Source organism: Vulpes vulpes, chromosome 15, assembly GCF_048418805.1.
Source record: "Vulpes vulpes isolate BD-2025 chromosome 15, VulVul3, whole genome shotgun sequence".
NCBI classification, from domain to species: domain Eukaryota; kingdom Metazoa; phylum Chordata; class Mammalia; order Carnivora; family Canidae; genus Vulpes; species Vulpes vulpes.
Window position 1 is genome coordinate 86,166,246 of NC_132794.1, and position 26,928 is coordinate 86,193,173.

At 46.2% G+C, this 26,928-nt stretch overlaps 1 protein-coding gene and 1 pseudogene across 2 annotated transcripts in view; both read right to left on the reverse strand.

The window, feature by feature from the left end:
- Nucleotides 1-5,246: 5,246 nt before the first annotated feature.
- Nucleotides 5,247-5,916, reverse strand: LOC112932739 (succinate dehydrogenase cytochrome b560 subunit, mitochondrial-like; annotated as a pseudogene).
- Nucleotides 5,917-17,894: 11,978 nt separating this feature from the next.
- Nucleotides 17,895-26,928, reverse strand: part of PDLIM1 (PDZ and LIM domain 1) — a 46,790-nt gene continuing 37,756 nt past the window's right edge. For both annotated transcript variants that reach the window (XM_072739572.1, XM_072739573.1), the window contains exons 5-7: nucleotides 25,541-25,692; nucleotides 18,847-18,964; nucleotides 17,895-18,409 (exon numbers count right to left, since the gene is read on the reverse strand). In XM_072739572.1, the coding sequence (XP_072595673.1) occupies nucleotides 18,223-18,409; nucleotides 18,847-18,964; nucleotides 25,541-25,692 (457 nt within the window). In that variant the 3' untranslated portion in view covers nucleotides 17,895-18,222. The remainder of the gene's footprint in view (nucleotides 18,410-18,846; nucleotides 18,965-25,540; nucleotides 25,693-26,928) is intronic.

Consider the following 26,928-nt stretch of genomic DNA (forward strand, 5'->3'; position numbering starts at 1 on the left):
CTTTGAGAAAACAGAAAAAAATATTAAAATAAGTTTAACATCGGAGGTATTAAAACTGCCTTCAGGGAGGAGTTAAGATGGCAGAGTATAAAAGGGCCCTGACCTTGCCTCATCCCTCAAACACAGATTAACATCAAATCATTTTGAACAACTAGGGAATTAATCTGAGGATTAAGAAAACAAATATACACGATTGAAGGGAGATGATGTAGCAGATGCAAGGCTTATCTTAACAAATCAAAGCACAACTAGTTAAAGTTCCAAACCCTCCCCACTGCAAACAAGGAGGAACACTGCGGAGGACTGACCTGTGGGAAAAAGCCATTAAAACGCAACAACGGGGTGCACAAAGCTTATACCAGAACACTTCCTGAAGCCCCAGGCCCTGGACAGTGTATGACTCCTTCTTAATACAGTATTACTCTCAGGAGCAGGTAACATGATAAGCTTTCTTTTTTTTTTTTTAAGATTTTATTTATTTATTCATGAAAGACACAGAGAGAGAGGCAGAGACACAGGCAGAGGGAGAAGCAGGCTCCCTACAGGGAGCCTGACGTGGGACTCGATCCCTGGACTCCAGGATCACGCCCTGAGCCGAAGGTGGCACTAAACCACTGAGCCACCCTTATCATGGGATTCCCCATGATAAGCTTTCTTGGTATACAAAAGACAGAAACTTAGACATATGAAAAGATGGAAGAATTCTCCCCAAAAGAAAGATCAAGAAAAAAATCACAGCTAAGGATTTACTCAAAACAGATATAAGTAAGATATCTGACCAAAAATTTAGAACTACATGGGCATCTAGATAGCTCACATGGTTAAGCATCTGCCTTCAGCTAAGGTCAAGGTCTCTGGGTCCTGGGATTGAGGCCCACATTGGGCTCCCTGCTCAATGGGGAGTCTGCTTCTCCCTCTCCTTCTGCCTCTCCCTCTACTCATGAGCATGCTCTGTGTATGTGTGTGTGTGTTTCTGTTTCAACTGAATAAATAAAATCTTTAAAAAAAAATTTAGAACTATAGTCGTAAGAATACTAGCTGGGCTTGAAAGAAGCACAAAAGTCACCAGAGAAACCCTGGCTGCAGAGGTAAAAGACTTAAAAACTAGTCAGGCTGAAATTTAAAAAATGGTATAACTGAGATGTAAAACTGACCAGATGTAATCACAATGAGGATGGAAGAAGAAGATCAAATATGTGATAGGGAAGATAAAATTATGGAAAATAATGAAGCTGAAGAGGGAAAGAAAACTATTAGATCATGAATATAGACTTAAGGAACTTAGCAATTCCATAAAGCACAATAGTAGCCATATCACGGGAATCCCGGGTGGGAAGGGTGGGGAGAAGGTTTATTCGAACACATTATAGCTGAAAACTTCCCTAATCTAGGGAAGGAAACAGATATTCAAGTCCAAGAGGCACAGAGAACTCCCCTCAAATTCAACAAAAACAAATCAACACCAAGACATATCAGAGTGAAACTTACAAAACACAAAGATAGAGTTCTGAAAGCAGTACAAGACAATGGTCCTTAACCTACAAGGGTAGACACATAGGGTTAGCAGCAGATCTGTCTACAGAAACTTAGCTGGCCAGAAAAGAGTGATATGATATATTCAATGTGCTAAATGGGAAAAACAGGCAGCCAAGGGGGGTGGCCCAGGTGGCTCAGCGGTTTAGCACCACCTTCGGTCTAGGGCCTGACCCTGGAGACCTGAAATCGAGTCCCACGTCGGGCTCTCTGCATGGAGCCTGCTTCTCCCTCTGCCTGTGTCTCTGCCTCTCTCTCTCTCTGTGTGTCTCTCATGAATAAGTAAATAAAATCTTTAAAAAAAAAAAAAAAAAGGCAGCCAAGAATACTTTATCCAGCAAGGCTATCATTCAGAATAGAAAGAGAGATAAAGAGTTTCCAAGACAAGTGAAAACTGAAGGAGTTTATCAACACTAAACCAGCTCTGCAAGAAATACTAAATGAGACCCTTTGAGCAGGAAAGAGATCAAAAGCAACAAAGACTGGAAAGGAACAGAGACAATCTACAGGAACAGCAACTTTACAGTAATACAATGGCACTAAATTTATACCTGTCAATAATTACTTGGAATGTAAATGGACTCAATGTTCCAATAAAAAAAAAATAGGGTATCAGGGCACCTTGGTGGCTCAGTGGTTGAGTGTCTGCCTTTGGCTCAGGTCATGTTCCCAGGGTCCTGGGATCGAGTGCTGCTTCTTCCCCTGCCTGTGTCTCTGCCTCTCTCTCTGTGTCTCTCATGAATAAATAAATAAATCACTTAAAAAAACAGCCAAAGTAATGTTGAAAAGAAAAGCAAAGTGAAAAAAGAAAGAAAAGCAAAGTGGGAGGAATCACAATTCTGGACTTCAAGTTGTATTACAAAGGTATAATCATCAAGACTGTATGGTACCAGCACAAAAACAGATACATAAATCAATGGAACAGAATAGAGAACCTAGAAATGGACCCTCAACTCTATGGTCAATTAATTTTCAACAAATCAGGAAAGAATATCCAATGAAAAAAAAGTCTCCACAATAAATGGTGTTGGAAAAACTGGACAGCCACATGCAGAAGAATGAAACTGGACCACCATAAACAAAAATAAATTCAAAATGGATGAAATACCTAAATGTGAGACAGGAAACCATCAAAATCCTAGAGGAGAAAGAAGGCAGCAACCTCTTTGACTTTGGCCACAGTAGACACATCTCCAGAGGCAAGGGGAACAACGGCGAAAATGAACTATTGAGACTTCATCAAGAGAAAAAGCTTCTGCAAGTAAGGAAACACTCAACAATACTAAAAGGCAACCACCAGAAAGGGAAAAGATATTTGAAAATGACTTACTGGATAAAGAAAGGGTTAGTATCTAAAATCTATAAAGAACTTACCAAATTCAACACCCCAAAACCAGATAATCCGGTTAAGAAATGGGCAGAAGACATGAATAGACACTTTTCCAAAGAAGATATCCAGATGGCTAACAGACACATGAAAAGATGCTCAACATCACTCATCATCAGGGAAATACAAATCAAAACTACTATGAAATACCACCTCACATCTGTCAGAATGGCTAATATTAACTCAGGAAACAATAGATGTTGGCAAGGATTCAAAGAAGGGAAACCCTCTTACACTGTTGGTGGGAATGCAAATTGGTGCAGCCACTCTGGAAAACAGTATAGAGGTTTCTCAAAAAGTAAAAAAATAGAGCTACTCAACAATCCAGCAACTGCACTACTATTTATCCAAAGGATACAAAAATGCTGATTTGGAGGGGCACATGTACCCCAATGTTTACAGCAGTATTATCAGCAATAGCCAAATTATGGAAAGAGCCCAAATGTCCACCACCTGATGAATAGATAAAGAAGATATGGTATATATATATACACGATGGAATATTACTCAGCAGTCCAAAAGAATGAAATCTTGCCATTTGCAACAATGTGAGTGGAACTAGAGTGTATTATGCTAAGTGAAATTAGAGAAAGGCAAGTATCATGAGTTCACTCATACATAAAATTTAAGAAACAAAACAAATGAACATAGGGGAAGGGAAGGAAAATAAAATAAAAACAGGGAGGGAAGCAAACCATAAGAGACTCTTAAATATAGAGAACAAATAGGGTTGCTTGAAGGGAGGTGGGTGGAGGGATAGGCTAAATGAGTGATGGACATTAAGGAGAGTACTTGATAGGATGAGCCCTGGGTGTTATATGTAAGTGATGAATCACTAAATTCTACTCCTGAAACCAATATACTACACTCTATGTTAACTAACTTCAATTTAAATAAATAAATTTTGGAAATAAAAAAATAAGATTAATATCATAAAATAAAATTTAGCAGTATAAAAATAGTTATTAGAAAAGAAAAAGTTATTAGAAAAAGAAAAGATCTTGGAATTAATATGGTTTCAAAAACATTTTTTTTAAGTAAATAAATACGCTGAGTAATAAACTAGAGTTAGCTGCAGTTCAATTTACTTAGCAGAAAGACATTGGGAAACCAGGGGTTTTCCAAGAATAGAGTACAAAATAATAATAATGAAAACTATAAACAAAGTTGGACAATAGTTCTAGAAGTACAAGTGAATTTATGACAGGAGTTTCAAGGACAGAAAATATAGTCAAATGTAAAAATAAGCAAAGGAAATCAAGAAAAAATTTCCTAAACTTGTGAAAAATCCAAAGGATCCACCAAGTTAGTAGCAGGATTCAAGTAAGACTCATGTTCCCATAATCTTTTGAGACCTTAGAACATTAAGAAATAAAAACAAAACCCTAAAAAAATTCTGGAGCAGAAAATAAGTTATAAAGGATAACACTCAGTTTAGAATAAGGCTTCCCATATATGATGCTTCTACATGACAGTTTACAGTGCGGTAAGGTCTTTGAAGATTCAATAGGAAATGATTTTCAAAATTGTTATTCTATGCCAAACTGGAATTCAAATATGAGGCACACCTGGGTAGCTCGGTGGCTGAGCATCTGCCTTTGGCTTAGGGCTGATCCTGAGACCTGGGATCGAGTCCCACATCGGGCTCCCTGCATGGAGCCTGCTTCTCCCTCTGCCTGTGTCTCTGCCTCTCTCTCTCTGTGTCTCTCATGAATAAATAAATAAAATCTATTAAAAAAATAAATAAAAATTAAAATAGGCTTGTTTTTCCAGAAATGCAGGGAAAAGAAATAACCATTAATAGGTTCAATGGTAATTTTTGTGGCTTTTCCTTTTGCATCAAAAGCTATGTATCTTTTCTTCAAAGCACCTTCTAGCTAGGACAAACTAATTCCCCTCCACCCCCATCCCTCCTACTTTCAGCCATACTGTTTGAGTGCTGAGGACCCCTGAACTCTGACCAGTGAGTAGAATTGTCCTGTAAGCTAGTGACCCCAGGCAGTGGAACCTAAAGCCCCACTCCCAGTCCCCATAGCAGAGGCCAAAGAACTGGCCTTGTTTCCACTGTCTCAAAAAGAAGGAGCTGACTGCACAAATGAAGGCCCCATATGGAGAGAGAACGAGGCTCCTAGGCCCAAAGGAGACTGTAAACTAGGGGCAGGGAAAGAGAAGTTTTGAGTCATTCCATCTTTAGAAACAAAGGGGAAACTGGACCTTTGTCCACTGCTCTCATTCTATAAGGTACTTTATTGCTCCTGAGCTGCAAGGGGAAGTGCAAACACAAAAGGGTCTAAATTAATCAGGAGATGCTAGGAACTCCAGCTCTTCACGTGGCTGCCAGCCCTACAGAGGACAACACAGTGAAAACCAAGATAGCCACTCCAGACTAGTACAGCTGGGGAATCTTCAGTCCTCTCCCTGGGTCTCACATCAAGTGTTGGATCTCATTGCTGATGTGATACGTGAGAGGGAAGAAAGTGCAAACCTGGCTGTGCAGATCGGTGACGGCCCTAGACACAGGAACTTCACAAATGAGACTCAAAGTTCCCAGGGGCCCTCAGGGATGACAAACCAAAAAGAGAGACCCCTGTACCCAAGGCCATCCCAGTATCACAATGACAAACAGATACCACTATGTGAAGAGACCAACTGTAGACAGTGATATGGGGAGACAGAGGACTTTTTGAATCTAAATATTAACTCATAATGTGGTAGTAAAGCTTAAAGAAATTAAGTTATTTTTTATTAAAAAGGAAGGGGCTACAATTCTAGATGTTTTAAATAAAATATTTAAGATAATACAGAATGAAGGGAGTGTCAGCATTCTGAGAGCTGTGTCCTGCCCTCAAAGTCAAGTTATATGTGGATTTTCAGCTACACAGGGGTTGAACTCCCTTGCCCCTGTGTTGTTCAAGGGTCAAACTCTATGACTTTACGAACTTTGCATTGGAAAGTATTTCAACTAAATTACCAAACATCTGTCGAGTAAATACCATGTATCTTGCAATCTGATTTTGACATTAAACAATTTGTTTAGTTAGAGAGTTGACAGTTTCACAGTGGGTAAATAAAAAGGAGAGTTCAGAAAAGTTTGTCCCTTTGCAATCTTTAGAACTCTCCCCCTCCTCCCAAGGCCAAGCATGAAGCCATGTGGGCACGTGCTGACAGCCAAGGCCTCTGCAGCTGCCCAGGTCAGCCCTGTCTCGTCCCAGACTGCAACACCATGTGCACCTGTAGCTAGCCCCTCCAGCCGTGCACCCACCTTCACTGCAGCGTGCACACCTGGTAGGAGAGTGTGCAGCCCTGGGACAGCACACACAGCCAGGGGCCCTGCAACAGCCAACAAGCCCTTCGTTGGCCTGATCCTTGCTGCCAGACCTTGCTAAGTGAGATAAAATAGTCATGGAAGGACGTACCGCATGATTAAACTGAAATGAAATATCTAAAATAGCCAAAACTCCTAGAAGCAGACTAGAATGGTCTTTGCCAGGGGCTCGGGGGAAGAGGAAATAGGGAGTTGCTATTCAATGAGCAAAGAGTTTCAGTTACCTAAGATGTAAAGTTCTAGATATCTGCTGTACAACATGGTGCAGATGTTGGGCATCTGGTCAGGGTGGCCATCTGGTTTGTCCCTGAAGATCACGGCCTTAACCTGTAAGATAATAGGTAGGTGGAAAGTTCCTTCACGGGGCCATCCCACGTCAAAGGTTGGCCATTCTGATATGCAATAAATTTGCAATCTCTCTCTCTGTAGGTCTATGCTCAGAATACGAGCTCTTTCCCTAACATCCGAGAAGTCGGAGAGCATAAGAGACAAGGGTATGGTTTCCATCTGCCCCATATGTGCCCCGTCCACACCAAGGCACAGACAGTTATGACAGTTAACAAATAACACAGTCAAACGCACAGTTAACAAGAACACAGTAACACACAAACGTTCTACTGCGGCCACCGAGACAAGACAGAAAGTAATCCGAAGGGCTGGCAGCCGGCCCTCCATACAGACGAGGACCCCCGTCCTCCCTACAGACGAGGACCCCCGGCCTCCCTACAGACGAGGACCCCCGGCCTCCCTACAGACGAGGACCCCCGGCCTCCCTACAGACGAGGACCCCCGGCCTCCTTACGGACGAGGACCCCCGGCCTCCTTACGGACGAGGACCCCCGGCCTCCTTACGGACGAGGACCCCCGGCCTCCTGACGGACGAGGACCCCCGGCCTCCTTACAGACGAGGACCCCACAGACGAGGACCCCCGGCCTCCCTACAGACGAGGACCCCCGGCCTCCCTACAACGAGGACCCCCATCCTCCCCACAGACGAGGACCCCCGGCCTCCCTACAGACGAGGACCCCCGGCCTCCCTACAGACGAGGACCCCAGTCCTCCTTAAAGATGAGGACCCCCGGCCTCCCTACAGACGAGGACCCCCGTCCTCCCTCCAGACGAGGACTCCCGGCCTCCTTAAAGATGAGGACCCCCGGCCTCCTTACAGACGAGGACCCCCGGCCTCCCTACAGACGAGGACCCCAGTCCTCCTTAAAGATGAGGACCCCCGGCCTCCCTACAGACGAGGACCCCTGTCCTCCCTCCAGACGAGGACTCCCGGCCTCCTTACAGACGAGGACCCCCGGCCTCCTTACAGACGAGGACCCCCGGCCTCCTTACAGACGAGGACCCCACAGACGAGGACCCCCGGCCTCCCTACAGACGAGGACCCCCGGCCTCCCTACAGACGAGGACCCCCGGCCTCCTTACAGACGAGGACCCCCGGCCTCCCTACAGACGAGGACCCCCGGCCTCCTTACAGACGAGGACCCCCGGCCTCCCTACAGACGAGGACCCCCGGCCTCCTTACAGACGAGGACCCCCGGTCTCCCTACAGACGAGGACCCCCGGCCTCCCTACAGACGAGGACCCCCGGCCTCCCTACAGACGAGGACCCCCGGCCTCCCTACAGACGAGGACCCCCGGCCTCCTTACAGACGAGGACCCCCGGCCTCCCTACAGACGAGGACCCCCGGCCTCCTTACAGACGAGGACCCCCGGCCTCCCTACAGACGAGGACCCCCGGCCTCCTTACAGACGAGGACCCCCGGCCTCCCTACAGACGAGGACCCCCGGCCTCCTTACAGACGAGGACCCCCGGTCTCCCTACAGACGAGGACCCCCGGCCTCCCTACAGACGAGGACCCCCGGCCTCCCTACAGACGAGGACCCCCGGCCTCCCTACAGACGAGGACCCCCGGCCTCCTTACAGACGAGGACCCCCGGCCTCCCTACAGACGAGGACCCCCGGCCTCCTTACAGACGAGGACCCCCGGCCTCCCTACAGACGAGGACCCCCGGCCTCCTTACAGACGAGGACCCCCGGCCTCCTTACAGACGAGGACCCCACAGACGAGGACCCCCGGCCTCCCTACAGACGAGGACCCCCGGCCTCCTTACAGACGAGGACCCCCGGCCTCCCTACAGACGAGGACCCCCGGCCTCCTTACAGACGAGGACCCCCGGCCTCCCTACAGACGAGGACCCCCGGCCTCCCTACAGACGAGGACCCCCGGCCTCCTTACAGACGAGGACCCCCGGCCTCCCTACAGACGAGGACCCCCGGCCTCCCTACAGACGAGGACCCCCGGCCTCCTTACAGACGAGGACCCCCGGCCTCCCTACAGATGAGGACCCCCGGCCTCCTTACAGACGAGGACCCCACAGACGAGGACCGCCGTCCTCCCTACAGAGGAGGACCCCCGGCCTCCCTACAGACGAGGACCCCCGGCCTCCCTACAGACGAGGACCCCCGTCCTCCTTAAAGATGAGGACCCCGCCTGGAGGACGGGGGACGTCTCCTCCAGACCCCCGGTCGAGGGCCCGCCAGCGCGTCCGCCTACGGCAATGCCGACTCAATACAGATTGGAGTTCCTACAGGTTAGAGCTCTCAGAGAATATGCACGGGAAAGGTGGGAAAAGTTGAGTGCACTCACCATGCGTGAAACCCTCCGGATGGGGTCCTGGGGTTTCTCGGATCCCGGACGAGCCCTCAAATGCTGTGCCCAAGATTGCGAATCCGAGAAACCGCCAAGGAGCCGACACGGATGCAATCACATGAGGGTTTATTTACAAGCTCGAGCCTGGGTCCAAGTGCACCTGACACATTGGAGCAGGGACTTGGACCCCAGGCTAAGAGGCGTAGCAGGTTTATAGGGGCCAGTGGGCCATGGGATACGCAGGTAGTTGCTCGGTCATGTCGGTCCACACGCAGGTGGCCGATTGAATTACACCTTACCCTATAGTATCCACTTGAGCTGGCCTGTTACTGTGGTCAGAATCGGCGCGCAGTTTTGGCGGGCACAAGGCAGGGTTACATTGTTATGAGCCGATTTCTGGTAAGGGTGCGCCCAGCGGTTGACTAGGGTGGGGCAGCGCCTTAAGCAATAAGCAGGTCAGGTGGGGGTCATACAGGAGGTGGCGGGTGTAATACAAAATGGAGTTAGCCTGCTCTGCTTGTCCAGGGGTAGGGGATTTTTGTTAAATTTCCTGGGTCCCACAAAGGAAGGAGGGATTGAGGGAGGGAGGGAGAGAGAGGGAAAGGAAGGAAGGAAGGAAGGAAGGAAGGAAGGAAGGAAGGAAGGAAGGAAGGAAGGAAGGAAGGAAGGAAGGAAGGAAGAAATTAGCTATAATCAAATGACCAGTTGCAGAATCAAGGACTGTAGTTATTATGAACAGCTACACTTTGTTATAAGTGTGTGTGTGTGATCTTTGTTAGGATATCAATGAGAAGAATAAACATCACCCAAGGACTTGACATCTTCTTTTGTCTAAAGAGTTAGTTTTTGGTTTGGGGGTTTTTTGTTTTTTGTTTTGTTTTGTTTTAGTATGCAGGATAGTTGTATCATGTTAGATAGAAGTATGATTCTGTTATTTCTTTATTTAGAGATTACGTATGATTTAAGGAGATGTGTATGGGTGCCAAATTTATAAGAGGTGGATTGTGATGGTTAGTATTGTGTACCAACTTGGCTAGGCTATAGTACTCAATTATTTAATTGAATACTAATTTAATATTACTGTAAAGGTACTTTGGAGATGTGGTTAATATGGACAATCAGCTGACTTTAGGTTGACACACTGATTCACTCTACACACATAAACTCCCAATGAAGGAAATACTGTAATAATTCATTTCCTTGAAGAGATGAAAACATGGTATTCCAGATACTAACCAGTATGCCAATATCACATGGTTAGTAGGCGCCAGAGCTGGAATTTGAACTGATGCACTGGCTCCAGGGTCTGAGCTCTTAACCACCATACTATCCTGCCTCTGACTGAGGTAGATCTATGTGAACAGATGTGAAACAGTTTCCAAGTTATTCTAGTAACTCGAAAATCAAGGTGCAGATCAGGACATACAAGGTATTAACATTTATCATCAAAGATACCTAATTTAGTTGACCATTATTCTCTCAGAATTTTATGCAGCTATGGCTGCGCTGTTGATATACCCAGTGATGATTATACATTCTGAAAGCACTCTGACTCCAAAAACATGATTGCATGTCTCTTTCTCTCTCTGGGAGCTTTTAAGATTTATTTAATCTAAGCAATCAAAAGTTTTATGATCGTTGTGTTTTGAGATTTTTCTTTCACTGTGCTGTGAGCTTTATAGTCCCTTTCTATCTAGGTATCAGTATATGGAAGTTTTTTCTCTGGGGATATTTAGTTTCCCTAGAAAAGAATCCTATAGTCTTCTGTTACCTGGCTCCTGGGTTACTGGAAGCAGAATGGAAGAAGGACCTAGGGATCCCAGAAATCAATATGTGAACCATTGTCCAATGCCCAGGTTTTCATCCTTGTACCTCATTCTGACTTCACTATGCCAGCTGTTCCAGGTCCAGGGGGTCTCGTTTTAGTTTCTCTAGAACAGATTTTAACCTGGGGTGATTTTTGTCCACCCACAACCCAAAGGACAATTTGGCAATGTCTTAAGATGTTATTTGTTGCCATTAATTTTGGCATCTGGAGGGTAGAGGTCAGGAATGCTGCTAAACATAGTACAATGCACAAAACAGCTCCCCACTACAGATACTTGTCCAAAATATCAAGTACTGAGGTAAAGAATCCCTACTCTAGAGAGTGAACATTCTATATCCTATAGGAACAAACATGATGTGCATCCTCTGCAAAGGATAGCGGAAAAATGGAGGTAGCAACAGCTATGAATGCAGAATTTCTTTTTTTTTTTTTTTTTAAGATTTCATTTATTTATTCATGAGAGACACTTAGAGAGGCAGAGACACAGGCAGAGGGAGAAGCAGGCTCGTTGTGGGGAACCTGATGTGAGACTCGATCCCAGGACCCCAGGATCACGCCCTGAGCCAAAGGCAGAAGCTCAACCGCTGAGCCACCAAGGCGCCCCAGAACACAGAATCTTAATACACTGTACTCTTTTAGCTTCATCTATGCTTTGTCTTCCTTGAGAACTGGCACTTTCAAATCTTGAATCTCTGAAGGATTCTGTATAGGTAATTTGACTTCTTTCTCATGGGTAAACTTCATGAGAGATTTGGGTTGTAAATTCCTTCACTCTGCTAAATTACTTACGGTTCCGGGGCACCTTACGGTTCTTTTTCTTTAAGATTTTATTTATTTATTCATGAGACGCACACACACAAAGAGAGAGAGAGAGAGAGAGAGAGAGAGAGGGTGAAGCAGGCTCCATGCAGGGAGCCTGACGTGGGACTTGATTCCGGGTCTCCAGGATCAGGCCCTGGGCTGAAGGCGGCGCTACACCACTGAGCCACCCAGGCTGCCCTCTTGCTCAAATTTCTATCTAATCAAATTAAAAATTTCTTCTTTTTTAAGATTTTTTAAAAAGTTTTTTTTATTCATAGAGACACAGAGAGAGAGGCAGAGACACAGGCAGAGGGAGAAGCAGGCTCCATGCAGGGAGCCCGATGTGGGACTCAATCCCAGGTCTCCAGGATCACACCCTGGGCTGCAGGCGGTGCCAAACTGCTGTGCCACCGGGGCTGCCCTCAAATTAAAAATTTCTAACTCTGTATTCAGGTCAGACCATAAATACCAAACTCCAATTCCTTGTCAGTCCAAAGTCCTCTTTCTCTCTACCCAGTCTCCTTCCCAGTCCACTTGTCCAGAGTTGAGCTTGTCTTTACCCCATCTGAAATTACCTTCCTTATCCTTCCTGGCCTATTTATGCCATCCCTAATTTCCTTTTAAGATCTATTTATTTATTTGGGGAGCAGACAGAGCAGAGGGAAAGAGAATCCTAAGCAGACTCCGAGCTGAGCACACAGCCTGATGTGGGGCTTGATCTCACGACCCTAAGATCACCACCTGAGCCAAAACTAAGAGTCTGACGTTTCACCGAACGCACCATCCCAGTGCCACTCTGCCATCATTTCTTTTAAGTACACTATGATTGCACTCTGGTCAGTCATCAATCACAGCTTCACCTTAGAACACGGTATTTTGTGTGTGCTGCTCCTTAAAAAGGACGATTATTTCATCCAAGATGTAAGAATGTATATATTCTGCCTTTCTTCAGTTACACCTTTACCACTTACCAAACAAGGACCATGTTTTCTCTCTCTACCCTTACAAGACTGAAAGTCCCCCATGATGCTTAGTGTAAGTCCCTGCACAAGGTCCCTGCTGCCACGAATGCTTTTCAAGTAGTAGTATTTGCCCACTCACCTCAATGACACCAGAAAGAACAAAAGGATGAGCCTCATAACCCAGTTCACATTTCCTTACACTCCTATATCATTTTGGTGTTTATAAATCAATTCACAATTGATTTTTTAAAACTACATAAAATTATATATTGAAAATATGCCTCAATAAAAATGGCTATATAAAAAGATTTTCAGACATTCCAAAATGAAGTAAATTCATCACAGCAGACCACACTCATTAAGATTATGACTAAAATAAATTGTTCATGCTAAAGGAAAATGATCCCAAATGGAAGCATGGATCTGTAGGAAGGAATGAAGACCACTGGAAAGAGTCATGAAGGAATTACTTACATAAAATTGTTTAGAGTATTATAGACTAACTTTTAAATTTCTTTTAAAGACTATTGTTGGGTTTAAACACAGGTAGAAATAAAATATATAACAATATAAAATATGGTAGGCAAGAAATGACTATGCTACTGTAAGGTTTATATACCATGCTTGATAGAGTATGATGATATAAATTATAAACCACTAAAAAACAACAACAGAAAGAATAGATGGAGCTTATAAATAATTGAGATAAAATGGAACCATAAAAAATCAACAATTGATCCAAAAACTGCAGGTTAAAAAAAGAAAACAACAAAAATGACTCTGAGAAAATCAGTAGCAAGATGACATTTACCCAATGACATAAAAAAATTCAATAAAATAGGGGTGCCTGGGGGCTCAGATGGTTAAGCATCTGTCTTTGGCTCAGATTAAGATCTCAATGTCCTGGGATCAGTCCACATTGGGCTTCTGGCTCAGCAGGGAGTCTGCTTCTCCCTCTCCCTCTGCCTCCCCAACCTACTAATGCTCTCTCTCTCTCTCTTTCAAATGAATAAAATCTTTAAAAAAAGAAAAAGTAAAAAGTAAAAAGTAAATGAAATAAAAATAGTCAAAACTAAAAAGTAGAGATCGTCAGGCTGAATGAAAAAGCAAGACTCAATCAAACAAATGCTTTCTACAGAAAATCAACTCAATACAAAGACTAGAAAAATTAAAAGGATGTGATATTCAAACACTGATCAAAGAAAGCTGGGACGGCTTTTTAATATCAAAGTAATTTCAGAAGAGGGAATACTACCTGAGATAAAGATGTTCACTTCATAAGCACAAAGGAGTTACCTCATTACAAAATAGAAGAATCTTAAATGTATATGCACCTAAAAAAGAGCTTTAAAAGATATAAAACAAAACTGACAGAACCAAAAGACATGATCATAGCTATAGATTTCCAGTGTCCCCTCTCAGTAAATGACTGAACGAGTAGATAGAAAATCAGTAAGAAGATAGAAGACTTGAGCCTAATTATCCTGAACCTATCAACCAATTTGACCTAATTAATGTAGTTTATAAAATACTTAATCCTAAATAGCAGAGTACACATCTTCTTCAAGTACACATAGAACAGTCACCGGTTTAGAGCATGATCTGGGCTATAAAAGAAACTGAGAGTTGATCAACTGAAAAGGATTTAGTTCCAATTCATGGTGGAATTGAATTCGATATCAGTAACAGAAAGACAGAAAACCACCAAGTATTTAGATATTAAACACAATATCCCAGAGGTCAGAAAAGAAATCACAAGAGAAATATTCCAGGGGTCAGAGAAGAAATCACAAGAGAAATTGGGAAACTATTTTGAAATGAATGAAAATGAAAACACAGCCTATCAAATTTGTGGCATGCAGCCAAAGGAGTGCATAAAGGGAAATATATACCACTAAACACTTGTGTGAGGAAAGAAAAAAAGTCTCAAACCACTGATCTAAATGTCTACCTCAAAATAACCAGAAAAAGATCATACTAACCCAAGGCAAAGAGAAAGAAGGAGATAATAAAGATGACTACAGAAGTCAAATAGAAACGAAAAAGAAGACTGATCCAGAGGACAGAAGACACAAATTACAATACAGGGTCCCTACGTCAAGAAGGGGTGAGTGACTTGGCTAAGTTCTCATGGCTAGGAGTGGTGGAACTGGTTGCCCTGGGAGAAAAGCTTGGTTCCTTTCAGAGTGGGGTGAGTCCAGGGGAGTGAAAATCTGGCAGAGACAGGTCTCTCTCCATGAGTCCCCAGGTCTCCAGATCCCTCTCAGGAGGGAGGACTCTCCCATGGCAGACAGGTATAGTGGGAGAGGGGAGAGCAATAGAAACAGGACTCCAACGTGCCCAACACACTGGAGCACAAAAAGAACACGTCATCTCTTCAGCCACAAGGTGGAGCCTACAGCCCGGATTCATTCTGCTGGTGACTCGCTGTGCTTCAGTCCCTCCACTGCCCTTGGCCTTTGCTATCTGCACCCACCAACTACTGCAGGAAGGATAGACAGGCTCAAATCCAATCAAAGAAGGCCTCTGGGACAAACCAACAGAATCCCACCACAAAATAATTTACCTCATAATTTATGGTACACACACCACAGGAAACAGCCAGATGTGCAGCTTCTGTAACAGGCCAAGGCAAGAAGAACAGACCAAGATTACTTTATTTATCAGTGTTTAATGGCCCACATGGTTTTCTTTCTTCCCACTGCTAGGCTTTGCCCACCTGTGTTTCAGCAATGACTGACCCACATGCCAGGCCTTGACCAGCAGCCTCCGACCACATGCAGACTGGTTGCCCTTTCTCCTTGGACTCCAGGCCTTCCTGCAGAAGCTGGAATGAGGTGGACTACTTTTTAAGCTCCTGTTTCTCTTGTAGCATCTCACAAACCTCAGATTCTTGGCCTACACCAAGGTTGCCAAGAGTGTAATGCTTTCATCTGTGAAGAGTGTATGGAAATTCATGATGTGTCAGAAGTTAGAAACAATTCACCATGCATCTCCCTTCAGAAAACATTAAACACAAATCTCAGGATATATACATGTAGCCACAATGGAATAAACCTTCTCTTAATTCAACAGATGTTTTTGCCAAGGTTTTGAAGTATATTTATCACCAGAACTGGCTGTTGCTTCAATGCAGTGTCTTCTGCCAAATTGTTTCAGCAATTCAATTCCTTGTTGGCTTAATCCCATTGGCTAGAAAAGCTCTAATTCTTTTCCAATTGATTCAATGACATGGCACCAAGAGAATATTTAGAGGGAGGAGGGTAGTCAGCCACAACCTAACCACCGCAACAAATCCCCTGAAGCTCTCAGTCCTTGGCCACAGGCATTCTTCCAGAGCAGAAACCTCAGCGTTTGCTGTAACTTCCAGCACATGCTCATTCATGACTCAATACATTCTAATTCTCATTTGCACAGAGTCCCTGGTTCCCCACCCATGAAATCGCCTGTTAGTAGGGTTTATCATGCTCTCACAGCAACACAACAAATATAAGTGCATTTTGTAAAGTACCATCAGTGTAAGGGACCATCATACCTGATGTACTTTCTAGATGCTACTCTTTCCTCTAGAGCAGGACTCCCGGAGGTGGATGATGGGGCAGCTGAGGGAGCGAACTCAGCTCATGCCTGAGGGATGGGGGACACCAGGCTGCACCTGCTACACTTCCTCCTGCCATTGTGCGCTCCTGGCATAGAGGAGTGGGGCCAGCAGAGTTGACAGGTCTCCTGCTCTAGGGGCCCACTGCAGAGGGAGACGCTGTTGTCTGGCCGAGGAAGGAGACAGGAAGAGGGTAGCCCGAGCCAGCCTGTTCTATGTTAAAAATCTGCCTCAGATCCAGTGATTTCTCCCCACTCCCACCTCCACTACCCTGTGCCAGTCTTTCCATTCCCCACCTGGACCAAGGCAGTAGTTTGGGCCTAGTTTGTTTCCCTCTTGCCCATGATGGTGAGTTTTTGACATGGAATAAAACCAGCCATTTGAATGGGTCAGTTTAAAGTATGTCCTTGTGAAAAAAAAAAACCTCCAAATAAATCCCATCAAAGAAAAAAAAATTCAAAGTTTCTGTCATGGTTGTCACAAGTTGATTTTCCTAGGAAGCAAACTGTGACCTGGTGGTTAGTGTGAGGAAAGTTTAGGAGGGGTGCCCTTGGGACCACGACCTGGGGTGGTGGGGGTGGGGGAGGGAGGGAAGTAGAATTAGGCAGGGGGAGAAGTTGGCTATGAGCAATACAGCCTGCATGAAGGCCTCAGCTGACACTTTCAAAGCTCTCCAGGGCTGGGGCAGGGGGCCAGGCCCAGATATGCCTGCTTCCCCAAGCACTGGACCACCTGAGAAAGGCGACATGTGCAGCCTCTTCAGCTCAGACACTCTGGAAGAAGCCTGATGGACGTGCCCTCTGCTGGCAACTCTCCTGGCAGCTCAAGAACAGAGTCCTTGGGTTCTGAGATGGTATCTGAGTGATGCAGCAGGTGTCAACTTTCAGTGTTATGCAACTTCTGAAGGCAGCCCCGCCTACGTTCTGGTGGGCCAGCTTCTCCTGTGGGAAGCTTAGAAAAGGAAGGTCACTGAGATACAGCCTCTGCCCCTTAAGACAGTTGGTAACTCAGGCTCGTTAACTCCAGTTTCCATCACACATTCTAAATTCCCTTCACCCTCACCCAGCGCCTGTGTGTCTGAGGCTTACTTGACAGTATGACCCAGAGCCTCATCCTTGCAGGTCCCTAACCACTGGTCCCATGTCCTCCTTAAGCTGTGACTGCTGAACTTGTCTATTTGCCATCAAAATGCCACAAGGGACTACCAAGAGGTGTCTGATATCATGTAGGTGATAACCATCCTCAGTTTGCTTCCCTTCACAAAGGAGAGGGGCCACGGTGGCAGCAACCAGCCTGGAGAGGGACTCATTAGGGAATATATATATATTTTTACACATTTTATTTATTCATGAGAAACACAGAGAGAGACATAGGCAGAGGGAGAAGCAGGCTCCTGACAGACAGCCTGATGTGGGACTCGATCCCAGAACCCAGGGATCACACCCTGAGCCCAAGGCAGACGCTCAACCGCTGAGCCACCCAGGTGCCCCTCATTAGGGAACACTCTAAGGCCAGCTGGTAAAACTCCCGTCCCAGAGCAGCCAGATAGAAAAGACATTGTTTCATTACAACATAATGAGGTTGATCTTATGTTAGCACCAGAGAAAGATCATCTGGAGCAAGCTTCTAAGAAAGGTGAGAATATGGCTCATTCAGATGTCAATCTTTTCACACCTGGAGAAGGCCTGTGAGGCTCAGAGAAGCGCAGAACCCAAAACAAGAGGGGAGGCCTCGGGAATCTCACCTGGCTTGAGACAGGAAAGAGGACGCATGGGGAAATGACAGAGACACCACACCGCCTTGGAGTCTATAAATTTATTGAGTAAAAACAAATCAATGTCAGACATATTCAGTTCGGTTTGGTTCAAATGTGGCTGATGTCCATCTGCAGCAGAAATGAACTGAGGTAAAGAGAAGACCCAGGGATGCTGGCAAGGGGGCCACTGAACAAAACAATCCTCTGTTAATTGTAAAAGCAGGCGTCACACAGCCAGTGAGTCAGTTAGCAGAGGCAGGGAGACGTGGTGTTTAATGAGCAGGGATAAAACCAGAGTCAGCAAGAACTTTTAAGAGAGGAGAGGGCCAGAGCATTTAGAGATCGAGTTGCAACAGGTGTGGACCTGCCGGTTCACTTGGGGAACACTGTGACCACGTCGTAGCCTTCAGGGGGTGTGACCCGCTCCCGGGCATGCTTTTCACAGTAGATCTGATCCTCTACGAAGAAGTGGCCCTTCTGTTTCAGATTGGTGCCACAGTCAGTGCACACATAACACTCAGGGTGACGGTGGCGGTCCCGGAGCTTCACGAACACACCGCTGCAGGAGGGAGGGGGAGGCAGGAAAGGGCTCCGTTAGTGACAAGCACCTGCGAGAAGCATCATGGCCTTGGGGGCACGGGATGGGGGTCCTTCCAAGAGGCCCATCCACAAGTGGATCAGGGCCTCAGACCCGGCCTCCAGTCACAAAGCAGCTGCTCACTCCTGGGCTCCACAGACATTGCTCTCGAAGCCCTCCTGCTTCCACGGAGCAGCCCTTATTCTGGCGTCACATCATTCAACCCTTAAGGTTCCAGGGCCAAGGAAAACCTTCACACCTGGCTCTGGACAGAGGGCCTACGTGGCCTCCCTACTCCATTTTCCAGGCAGGAACTCTTCCCCATCACACCCAAAATGTACAGTATCTGGCGCTTTCCACACCAGCATGGTTTACCAAGCCTGCAGGGCGTCCAATGCCTGGGCGAGGCTGATACTCACACAATGCCGGTGCCACATTTGTCACACATGGGCAACTTCTGGGCGTTTCCAATAGACGCAGCCACTTTGGTGACCGGAGCCTTAACACTTCTGAAACCTGATGGCTTGTTGGGATCCCCTATAACAAGGAAAACACTTGGGTTGGCCAGGAAGGGTGGGATTGCACAAATTTCATTTAGCTTTTTCAGAGTCACTTATACTATATTCCAGCAAGTTCCTGGAATCCAACAGACCTGACTCTGCTGCGTGATCCTGAAAAAGTTACGTAACCTCTCTGGTCCCCAGATTCCTTTTATATAGAGGAGATTATTTTTCCCTTCACAGTGGCACAAAAAGATTAAAAAATACACAGAAAGCCCTCCCACAGTACCTGGCAAAAAGTCAGCCCTCAAAACACAAATTACATTTCATTCTAATTAGATGCACGCATATACGGATTTGGGAGCTTAAAAATGACTTATACAGTTGGAATAAATAAATAAATAAATTCTCTGATGATCAAAAGACAGTGTATTTAAAAAAAAAAAAAAAGTGTATTTAGACGCTGAAAGAAACCATATCACAAGAAGTACAAAATCATTACAGTTGAGCATCTACAAGCAGCCAGATAAAACTCACCTGCTCCACAGTAGAGAAAGCAACCTTCCTGCCATCAGCCTTGTATGCATAAAATAAGCTCCTAGTCGCTGGGTACTGAACCAAAGCCCAGTCCAGCACGTCTTCAGAGCCCTATATCATGGTAGCTATTAACAATAGCAGGCTATTAAAATTATTGTATTTATTCAGCTGGTTAGCAGTACTGTTGTCAGCTATTTACACGTCTCTGTGACTGGACTGCTAATTCCCGGGACACCAGAACCCTGTTTTATATACTTCATAATACTGCACAGAGCCTAGCATGAGACTGATAAGCCTAGCATGAGACTTAGAGGCTAAATGAACAGTAAAATGCCGTGACAGATACTTGAGGGTCCCTACCTTAGTCCAACATACTGTGGCCCCAGAAGCCAGAGAAGTCTCTACACCAATGGTTCTGAACAGGCATCTGTGAGCATGCCAGGCACCAGGAAAGATTTCCTAAAATTCACAGACCAGGCTCTTCCCCAATGCTGCAGAAGGCACATCTCCAGGTACAGGGCCTCAGGAGACCCTGCTCTATGTCCCTGGTTAAAACCCACTTCTTCAAACTGAAGCAGCAGTTCTAAAATTCATTCTGTGCATCAGAATGATGTAGAAGGCTGACTCAAGGCCCTGCAGCTTGCTGGGCCTCCCCACCAGTTTCTAATTCAGTGGGCCTGAGGTAGGGTCCATGAATTTGCATTTCTAACAAGTTCTCAGGTGCCACTGATGCTACTGGCCCAGGAAACACACGTTGAGAACCACTGGACAAGAGCAAGAAAATGGTCTTCTGTATAAGGTGAGGGGGTGAAGAAAGTCATCCTGTAGCTGCAGCCAGGCTGGGCAATCCTGGGGCTGACAAATGAGGGGTCTGGTTCTCTTGTTCTTTTAGAAAATAAGTCCCCATATGTTGACCTAAAATTGATATGAATTCAAATAAGGGGCATTTATAATTGGTTAAGATGGTAAACTGTATATTTTGTCCACAATTATGTATACCGTCCCTACCCTTGCCACACATCCCAGTAGGATCGGTGATTCTCTACTGGGGGTGATTTTGCCCCTCAGGGAAGTTTTGGTTGTCACAACTAGAGAGCAGTGCTTCTGGCCACTGGGTGGAGGCCAGGGGTGCTGCTCAATGTCCTAAAATGCACAGAACAGCCCCACAACAAGGACTTATGTGGCCCCAAATACCTATAGCACCAAGCTGAGAAACCTTGTTTGGTCCTGTCCCTATGTAGCTTCCAACCTCTGCCTAAAAACAGCAAGGCCCCAAGAGTGACACCTCCCTCTGCTGGGCTCCTGGAATGGGAAGACTCATGGAGCCACGCCCAGCCTTGCCAAACTGGGCCGATCCATAGCCCGATTGGCAGCCCCCATAGAACATGAACAAGAAATGCATCCTGCAGCCCACTGCTGGCTAATGCAAGCTGACAGCTCGCTGGGGATATTTTGATGCCTTATGGAGACTGGTAAGAGGGAATATTTAAAAGCAGCCCATTTTAAATGTCCTATCATGGATGCTGATGGCATGGTCTCTCAGGGTTCCCCCATTAATGCAGGGATGCATCCTGCGCCAAGAAACTGATCGACACAGATGTCCATCTGGAGACACAGGAGAATGGGCAGATGTCAGGAAGCTCCAGAGTTTCCATTGTTTTCAGCCAGAAGCTCTACAGTTAGGCTTAGCAAAGGCTTGGGGCCCAGTCACCATCCCGCCTCCCCCCATCAGGTGCCTTTGGTGCTTTGGTAATCCCAAGCCCAAGTATGTTTTTGCCTTCCCAAACCTTCCTCCCTTCCTTGGCCACAGTCCCAACTTTGTTACAGACTTTTTTGCGTTGTAATTTTAAAAAATATTGCATTGAAGTATCATTTTTGTCTTGATTATTGAGGTTTTTGGTGACTCCTTAAATTCTATACCCAAGGCAAATGCCTCCCTCTTTGTCACCCTAATCCTGGATCCCTACAGGGATCTCAGAAAGGCCTGGGTGGCCAACATCATGACTCAGGCATCCCAAACAGTCTCATCCTCATGTGCGGGCTCCTGCTGCTGGAGCCACCCGGGCTGCCTACCCTGGGAAAGAAGGAAATGCAGCATCTCTGTGGCATCTCTGCATACCCAGATGGCTTGGAAGGGAAACTGACTGCCCAGGGAACCAGCTCAGTGAGGTTGTGGTTTCAGATGATGGGGCTGTTTTTCACATAATTCATTTGATCAGCAGAAAATTTATCAGGAAAGAGTTGCATTTGCAAGAGGGGAGGCGAGAAGGAAGGAAGAATATGAGAGCCCAACTTGGTAGGAGAATCCATATCCCTTCTTCAAATAAAGAGAAGTAACTGGATGAAACTGGAGCCAGAGGGCAGCCCCGGTGGTGCAGCGGTTTAGCAACGTGCCACCTGCAGCCTGGGGTGTGATCCTGGAGACCTGGGATCGAGTCCCACGTCGGGCTTCCTGCAAGGAGCCTGCTTCTCCCTCTGCCTGTGTCTCTGCCTCTCTCTCTCTCTCTGAATAAATGAATATTTGAAAAAAAATTTAAAAATGACACACACACACACAAAAAACAGAGCCAGAGCATGGGGGGGGGGGGGGGGGGCGGCCACCTGGTTGGCTCAGTCAGTAGAGCATGGACTCTTGATCTCTGGTCATGAGTTTAAGCCCCAGGATAGGTGTAGACATGGTTTTTTAACAAAGAAAGAAAAACAAACAAACTGGGCACAGCTTGAGAAGAGGCAGCTGTGTGCAGGACATAGCCAACCAGCAGCAGTGTGTTCAGACCCACAGCTCCACCTGCTGGCTCCATTTTCTTTTCTCACTTATAGACAATACTGCAAACCCAAAGAAATTTCATTTTGTCCTTCTGAACAAGCTTAGAGTAAAAATATTAGCCCCCTTTAGACTTTGCGAAGCTATAAAAATTTCCAAATTTCTCTTTTTCTGTGGAAACTTGCACGTCAAAGCTTTCTGGGAAAAAAAGTGAAAATTCCTTCAGTAAAGCCCCCTTTTAATCCACTTTTTCTCTATCTACTTCACTGCTCAACCACCTTCCGTGGGTCCACATTATCAAAGAACCCAATTCATGGTCCTTAAGCAGCTGGTGGTCTTCCAGGATGGGACTCCAGGATGTGAGGATTCTCCTGCAGCCCTGGATACCTTGATACATCCTGAGCAAGTCATCTCAGAGCCCCTGGTGCCCACTGTGTTTTCTCAGTCCTTGATGCCTCCTTCTAAGTTTCCTCTTGTTAAAAGTCCCCTTAAATGGACGAACGGATGATAAACAAGATGTGCTATAGGCACATTGTAGAATATTCAGCCTTCAAAAGGAAGGAAATGCTGACACCTGTTACCACATGGATGAGCCTCCAGGACATGATGCTTAGTGAAACAAGCCAGTCACCAAAGGCAAATGCCATAAGATTCTACTCCCAGGAAGTGCCTGAAGTAGTCCAATTCATGGAAACAAAGTAGAATAGTGGTTTCCACAGGCTGGGGGTAGTGGCTCTGAGAAGCTAGTGTTCAATGGGTACAGAACTTCAGTTCTGCAAGACAGAGTTCTGTGGGTGGGCAGTGCTCATGATTGCACAATGGTATGGATGTAACTACTGCCACCAAACTGTACACTTAAATATGTTCAAGACAGTCAATCTTATGTTAGCTATAGTTCACCACAATTTAAAGAAAAAAAAAGTATCCTTGTTCCCTGTAAATTTGGCATTTCATCCAGAGCAAGATGAAGTTTGAGAGACCTTGGGCCCTTTCACCTAGTCCAGAGGCTGAATTTCACCCAAAATAAGAAGACCCATGTTTTCGGAGGTTTGTTGGCAAACCCTGCTGCAGCCAAGCCTCCCATGTGGGCCTCACTGACAGTGGGCCTGGCGCTTTCCATGCACCATTTCCCTTAACACTCTAAACTGTCTGTAAAGTAGCCATTATTAACCTCCCTCCTGGGACATGTGCAGAAATTAGGGCTAAGAGAGATGGGCAGCCTGCTTGGGGTCTCCAGGCACATCACAGGCAGAGACTGGATGCCAGTGCTGCTGGAGCACTGCTGCTTCATGAACCCGAGGCCTTCCTGAAATACGGTAGCCCTCACTGAGTGCTTTGTTACGGACCAGACACTGCTCTGAACTTCGACCATTTCATCTCAAATAAAAATAGGCATTTGCGCTCCTTCCCCCGAGAGCCTTCTGCATGTATGTGATGGATGTATGGACTGGAACTTATACTGTTCTATTCGGTGAAAATTTACTGCAACTACATATTAAGAGGAATGGAAGAGACTATAAAATCCATTATCTCCTTTCTTTTTAGCAAAATTTTTATTTTCTTTGGAACAAGAAGATATCCATCCCAAGGAGGAAAGAACTATAATTCCCAGACTCTCCTGCAACTAGATGTGGCCGTGTGACCAAATTCTGGTCATGTGAAATGGAATGCTAGTGTGGGACTTCTGGGAAAGAAGCAGCTGGCGTGTCTGAAAGGAGGAATCCCTGCTTAGCTTCTTCCTTCCCAGTGCCTGGATGTGGTCATGACGGCTGGAGCACCAGCTGCCAACCAGGGCCGTGAGATAATCTTGAGAATGGAAGCCATGGGTTTGGTAGATGGAGAACAAGATGGAATGAGTTCAGATCTTGATGAGCATGGAACTGCCATATCAGGGCAGCTTGGTTGAGTCTGGGCTTTAGGTCCTTCTCTACGATATGAGGGCATTTGACTAGATGTGTTCTGCACTATGTCTGAGTTTGGGCTAGAATGGACTGACTTTTCCTCCCTTAATTGAAGGGTTTTGCACCCACTGAATCAGAGTAGAATAAGTTGTGGTTTCTCATGTTTGATAAAACTGTCATCCTCCAGGGTTGGTCCCGAAATCACTTGACAGCCCTAATACTGGAACTTAATATAGACTATGACTCATTCCTTCCAAAATGCACAGGTACAACAAGCAAAGGGGGGAAATTGCTGGTAAAACAATATCCGTTTAGCATAAAAAGAGAACTTTTCCTGTAACTTCCTGTGCTTATAAATTGCCAATTTTTCTAAGGTACACCCACCCAAGTGGGGAGGAAGCCTGGGTCTGGGTTTGTTCAGTAGGGAACTCTCAGCTCATGAAGAACTCCCAGGAAGCCAAACCTGGAGCTGGGGGTCAGGGAGAAGGAGGTTCCTCTGGCAGGGGGTGCTGGGCTGTGGCTCCCACTGGCGGCTCAGAGCAAGCAAGTTGCTCCTTTCCTTGGGGCGAGGTGAAGCAGGTTTCACTGCACGTCTTGGGAAAGGGGGAGAGAACAGGGAAGGGAGGCCTCTGGGGAAGCACCTGAGCCTCAGGGAAGGCCAGGGACACGGGGGGGCGGGTGTGTGTGTGTGCTGTGGGCCATGCAGAGCCGTACATCAGAGTGCACACTTGGGACAAGCTGAGGCTGGCCTAGTGCCTCTTGACAAGGTCTGAAAACAAAATCAGAGGCATGAAGCACCACCTGCGTGCTGGTCACGCTGGCAGGTGTTGGTGCTGTGTAGGACCTGGATCCTCATGCCAACTTTAGAGGAGAGTACTTCTGCCCCTGACTGACCAAAGAGAAAACAGGCCCAGAAAGGTCACACAGGGAGGATGTGGCCAAAATGGGGGTTCTCTGGCTCTCATCAGTCCATCTACCCAAGAGCAAGAACAAATGCACCACCCAGCAGCTTCACTGTGTTGCTGATTCCTTTTCGTTCTGCTTGCCACGGCCACGACCTTCGCCCAGTCACATACATCAGCCACCACAGAATCATGGGGTATGGGCTCAAATCAAACTAATGGACAACAGACAGACGAACAGAATCCCACCATAGGGAAGCTCACCCTGACGTCAGCCTCCTAAACTCATGTAATAGGAAACAGCTGGCCAGGTGTATTTGGAAGCTCATGCGTTCTCTCTCTCTCTCTCTCTCTCTCTCAGAGCTTTTAGCATTTTAAAAGCCATGCTTTCCAACATGCTTCTTCCACCCACTCAGGACTGTATTCACCTTTGTTTCAGCTACGAATGACCCTGACCTGGGTCTTGCCCAAGAGTCTCTGACCTCATGCATGCATGCAGGGCTGATTACCTTTCTCCTCAGACTCTAAGATTTCCTGCAATACCAGGAATGAAGTGGATTGCTTGGGGGGCTCATTTAACTCCTGTTTCTCTTGAAGCATCTTGTAAACTTCAGATTCTTTGTCGATGACGAGTCCACTTGGAGGCTGAGAATGGTCTAAGCTGTAAAGAATGTTTGGAAATTCATTAGGACATGTCAGAAGTTAGAAAAATTTCACCCCCTTCCATGAAGACACCCCTGAATCCAAGGGGGGGGGGCTAGAAATGATCCCATTGGACAAAGCCCTCTCTGAACGTAGCCACAGACTGCCTGCCACTATTATGAGGTGTCCGTAGTCAGGGCTGGCTGTTGCTTCAATGTAGTAAGAGGCCATTTTCCCCAAATAGTTTCAGTAATTTGATTACTTTTTGGCCTAATCCCATGGAATGGGAATGCTGTGCTTCTTTCTTAATTACATAAACAACATTACGTCAAAAGAAGATTTAGAAGAGGAAAAATGTTAGCCACAACCTGACCACTAAAAGTTCGGCTGGGTCCCCTCGGTATGGGCCGCACGCATTCTTCTCACGGAGCAGAAATCAGTGTTCTTCCTGCTGATATCAATGTGTTTCGACGTGATACCAGTGGGTTTCTATCTCCACAAACTCTCACAGAAACTCTCTGGGCACCTCACCGACAACTCAGAGAGCAGCTCCCAGGGTTGGCGGCAAGGATGAAAAACACAAGTGTCCGGAAGCAGTAAGTGCTGTCCGATGGAAGGGAGGGGCTGAGGCCTGAGCTCAGGACCCCAGGCCAGGACAAGGCAGGCCGAGCGAGGGCCACTTGCCCCCAGAGCTCATTTTCCAGGCCACGGGCCTCTGCTGCCTGCTCTCAGAAGGGGTAAAAGGGAAGGAGACTCCAGTCAACTACTTGCACAGTGTGTCCTGAACCCCCCGGGGCTCAGCACCACCACCTCCACCATGTGGCCAAGCTGCTACTGCTGACCAGCGCAACGGACCACCTTTGTCACCTGTCCCTGAGCTGCCATTCTTAGTGCCGAGACAGTCTTATTTCCAAACAGTAATCTATTAAACACAAGAATTGCACTGTGTCGGGATGTGCTTCCAAGGGTTCTCATCTGACTTAGAATCAAATACTTACAGTTTTAATAACAAAATGCAAGTTTAATCAATTTCATCTCCTTTGGAGTAAATACTCATTACAGAATGTAGAAAGGCCCTGAAGAATGTGGCTCTGCTTCCCTCTCCAAACACATGGCCTGCCAGCCCTTGCTTGCTTGGCTCTAGTCACATCAACCTCCGTGCTGTTTCCAGAACACAGGCAGCCTCAGAGCCTCTGCACTTACTGCTCCTTGTGCTTGGAGGGCTCTCTCTCCAGATTGCCCAGGGCAGCCGCAT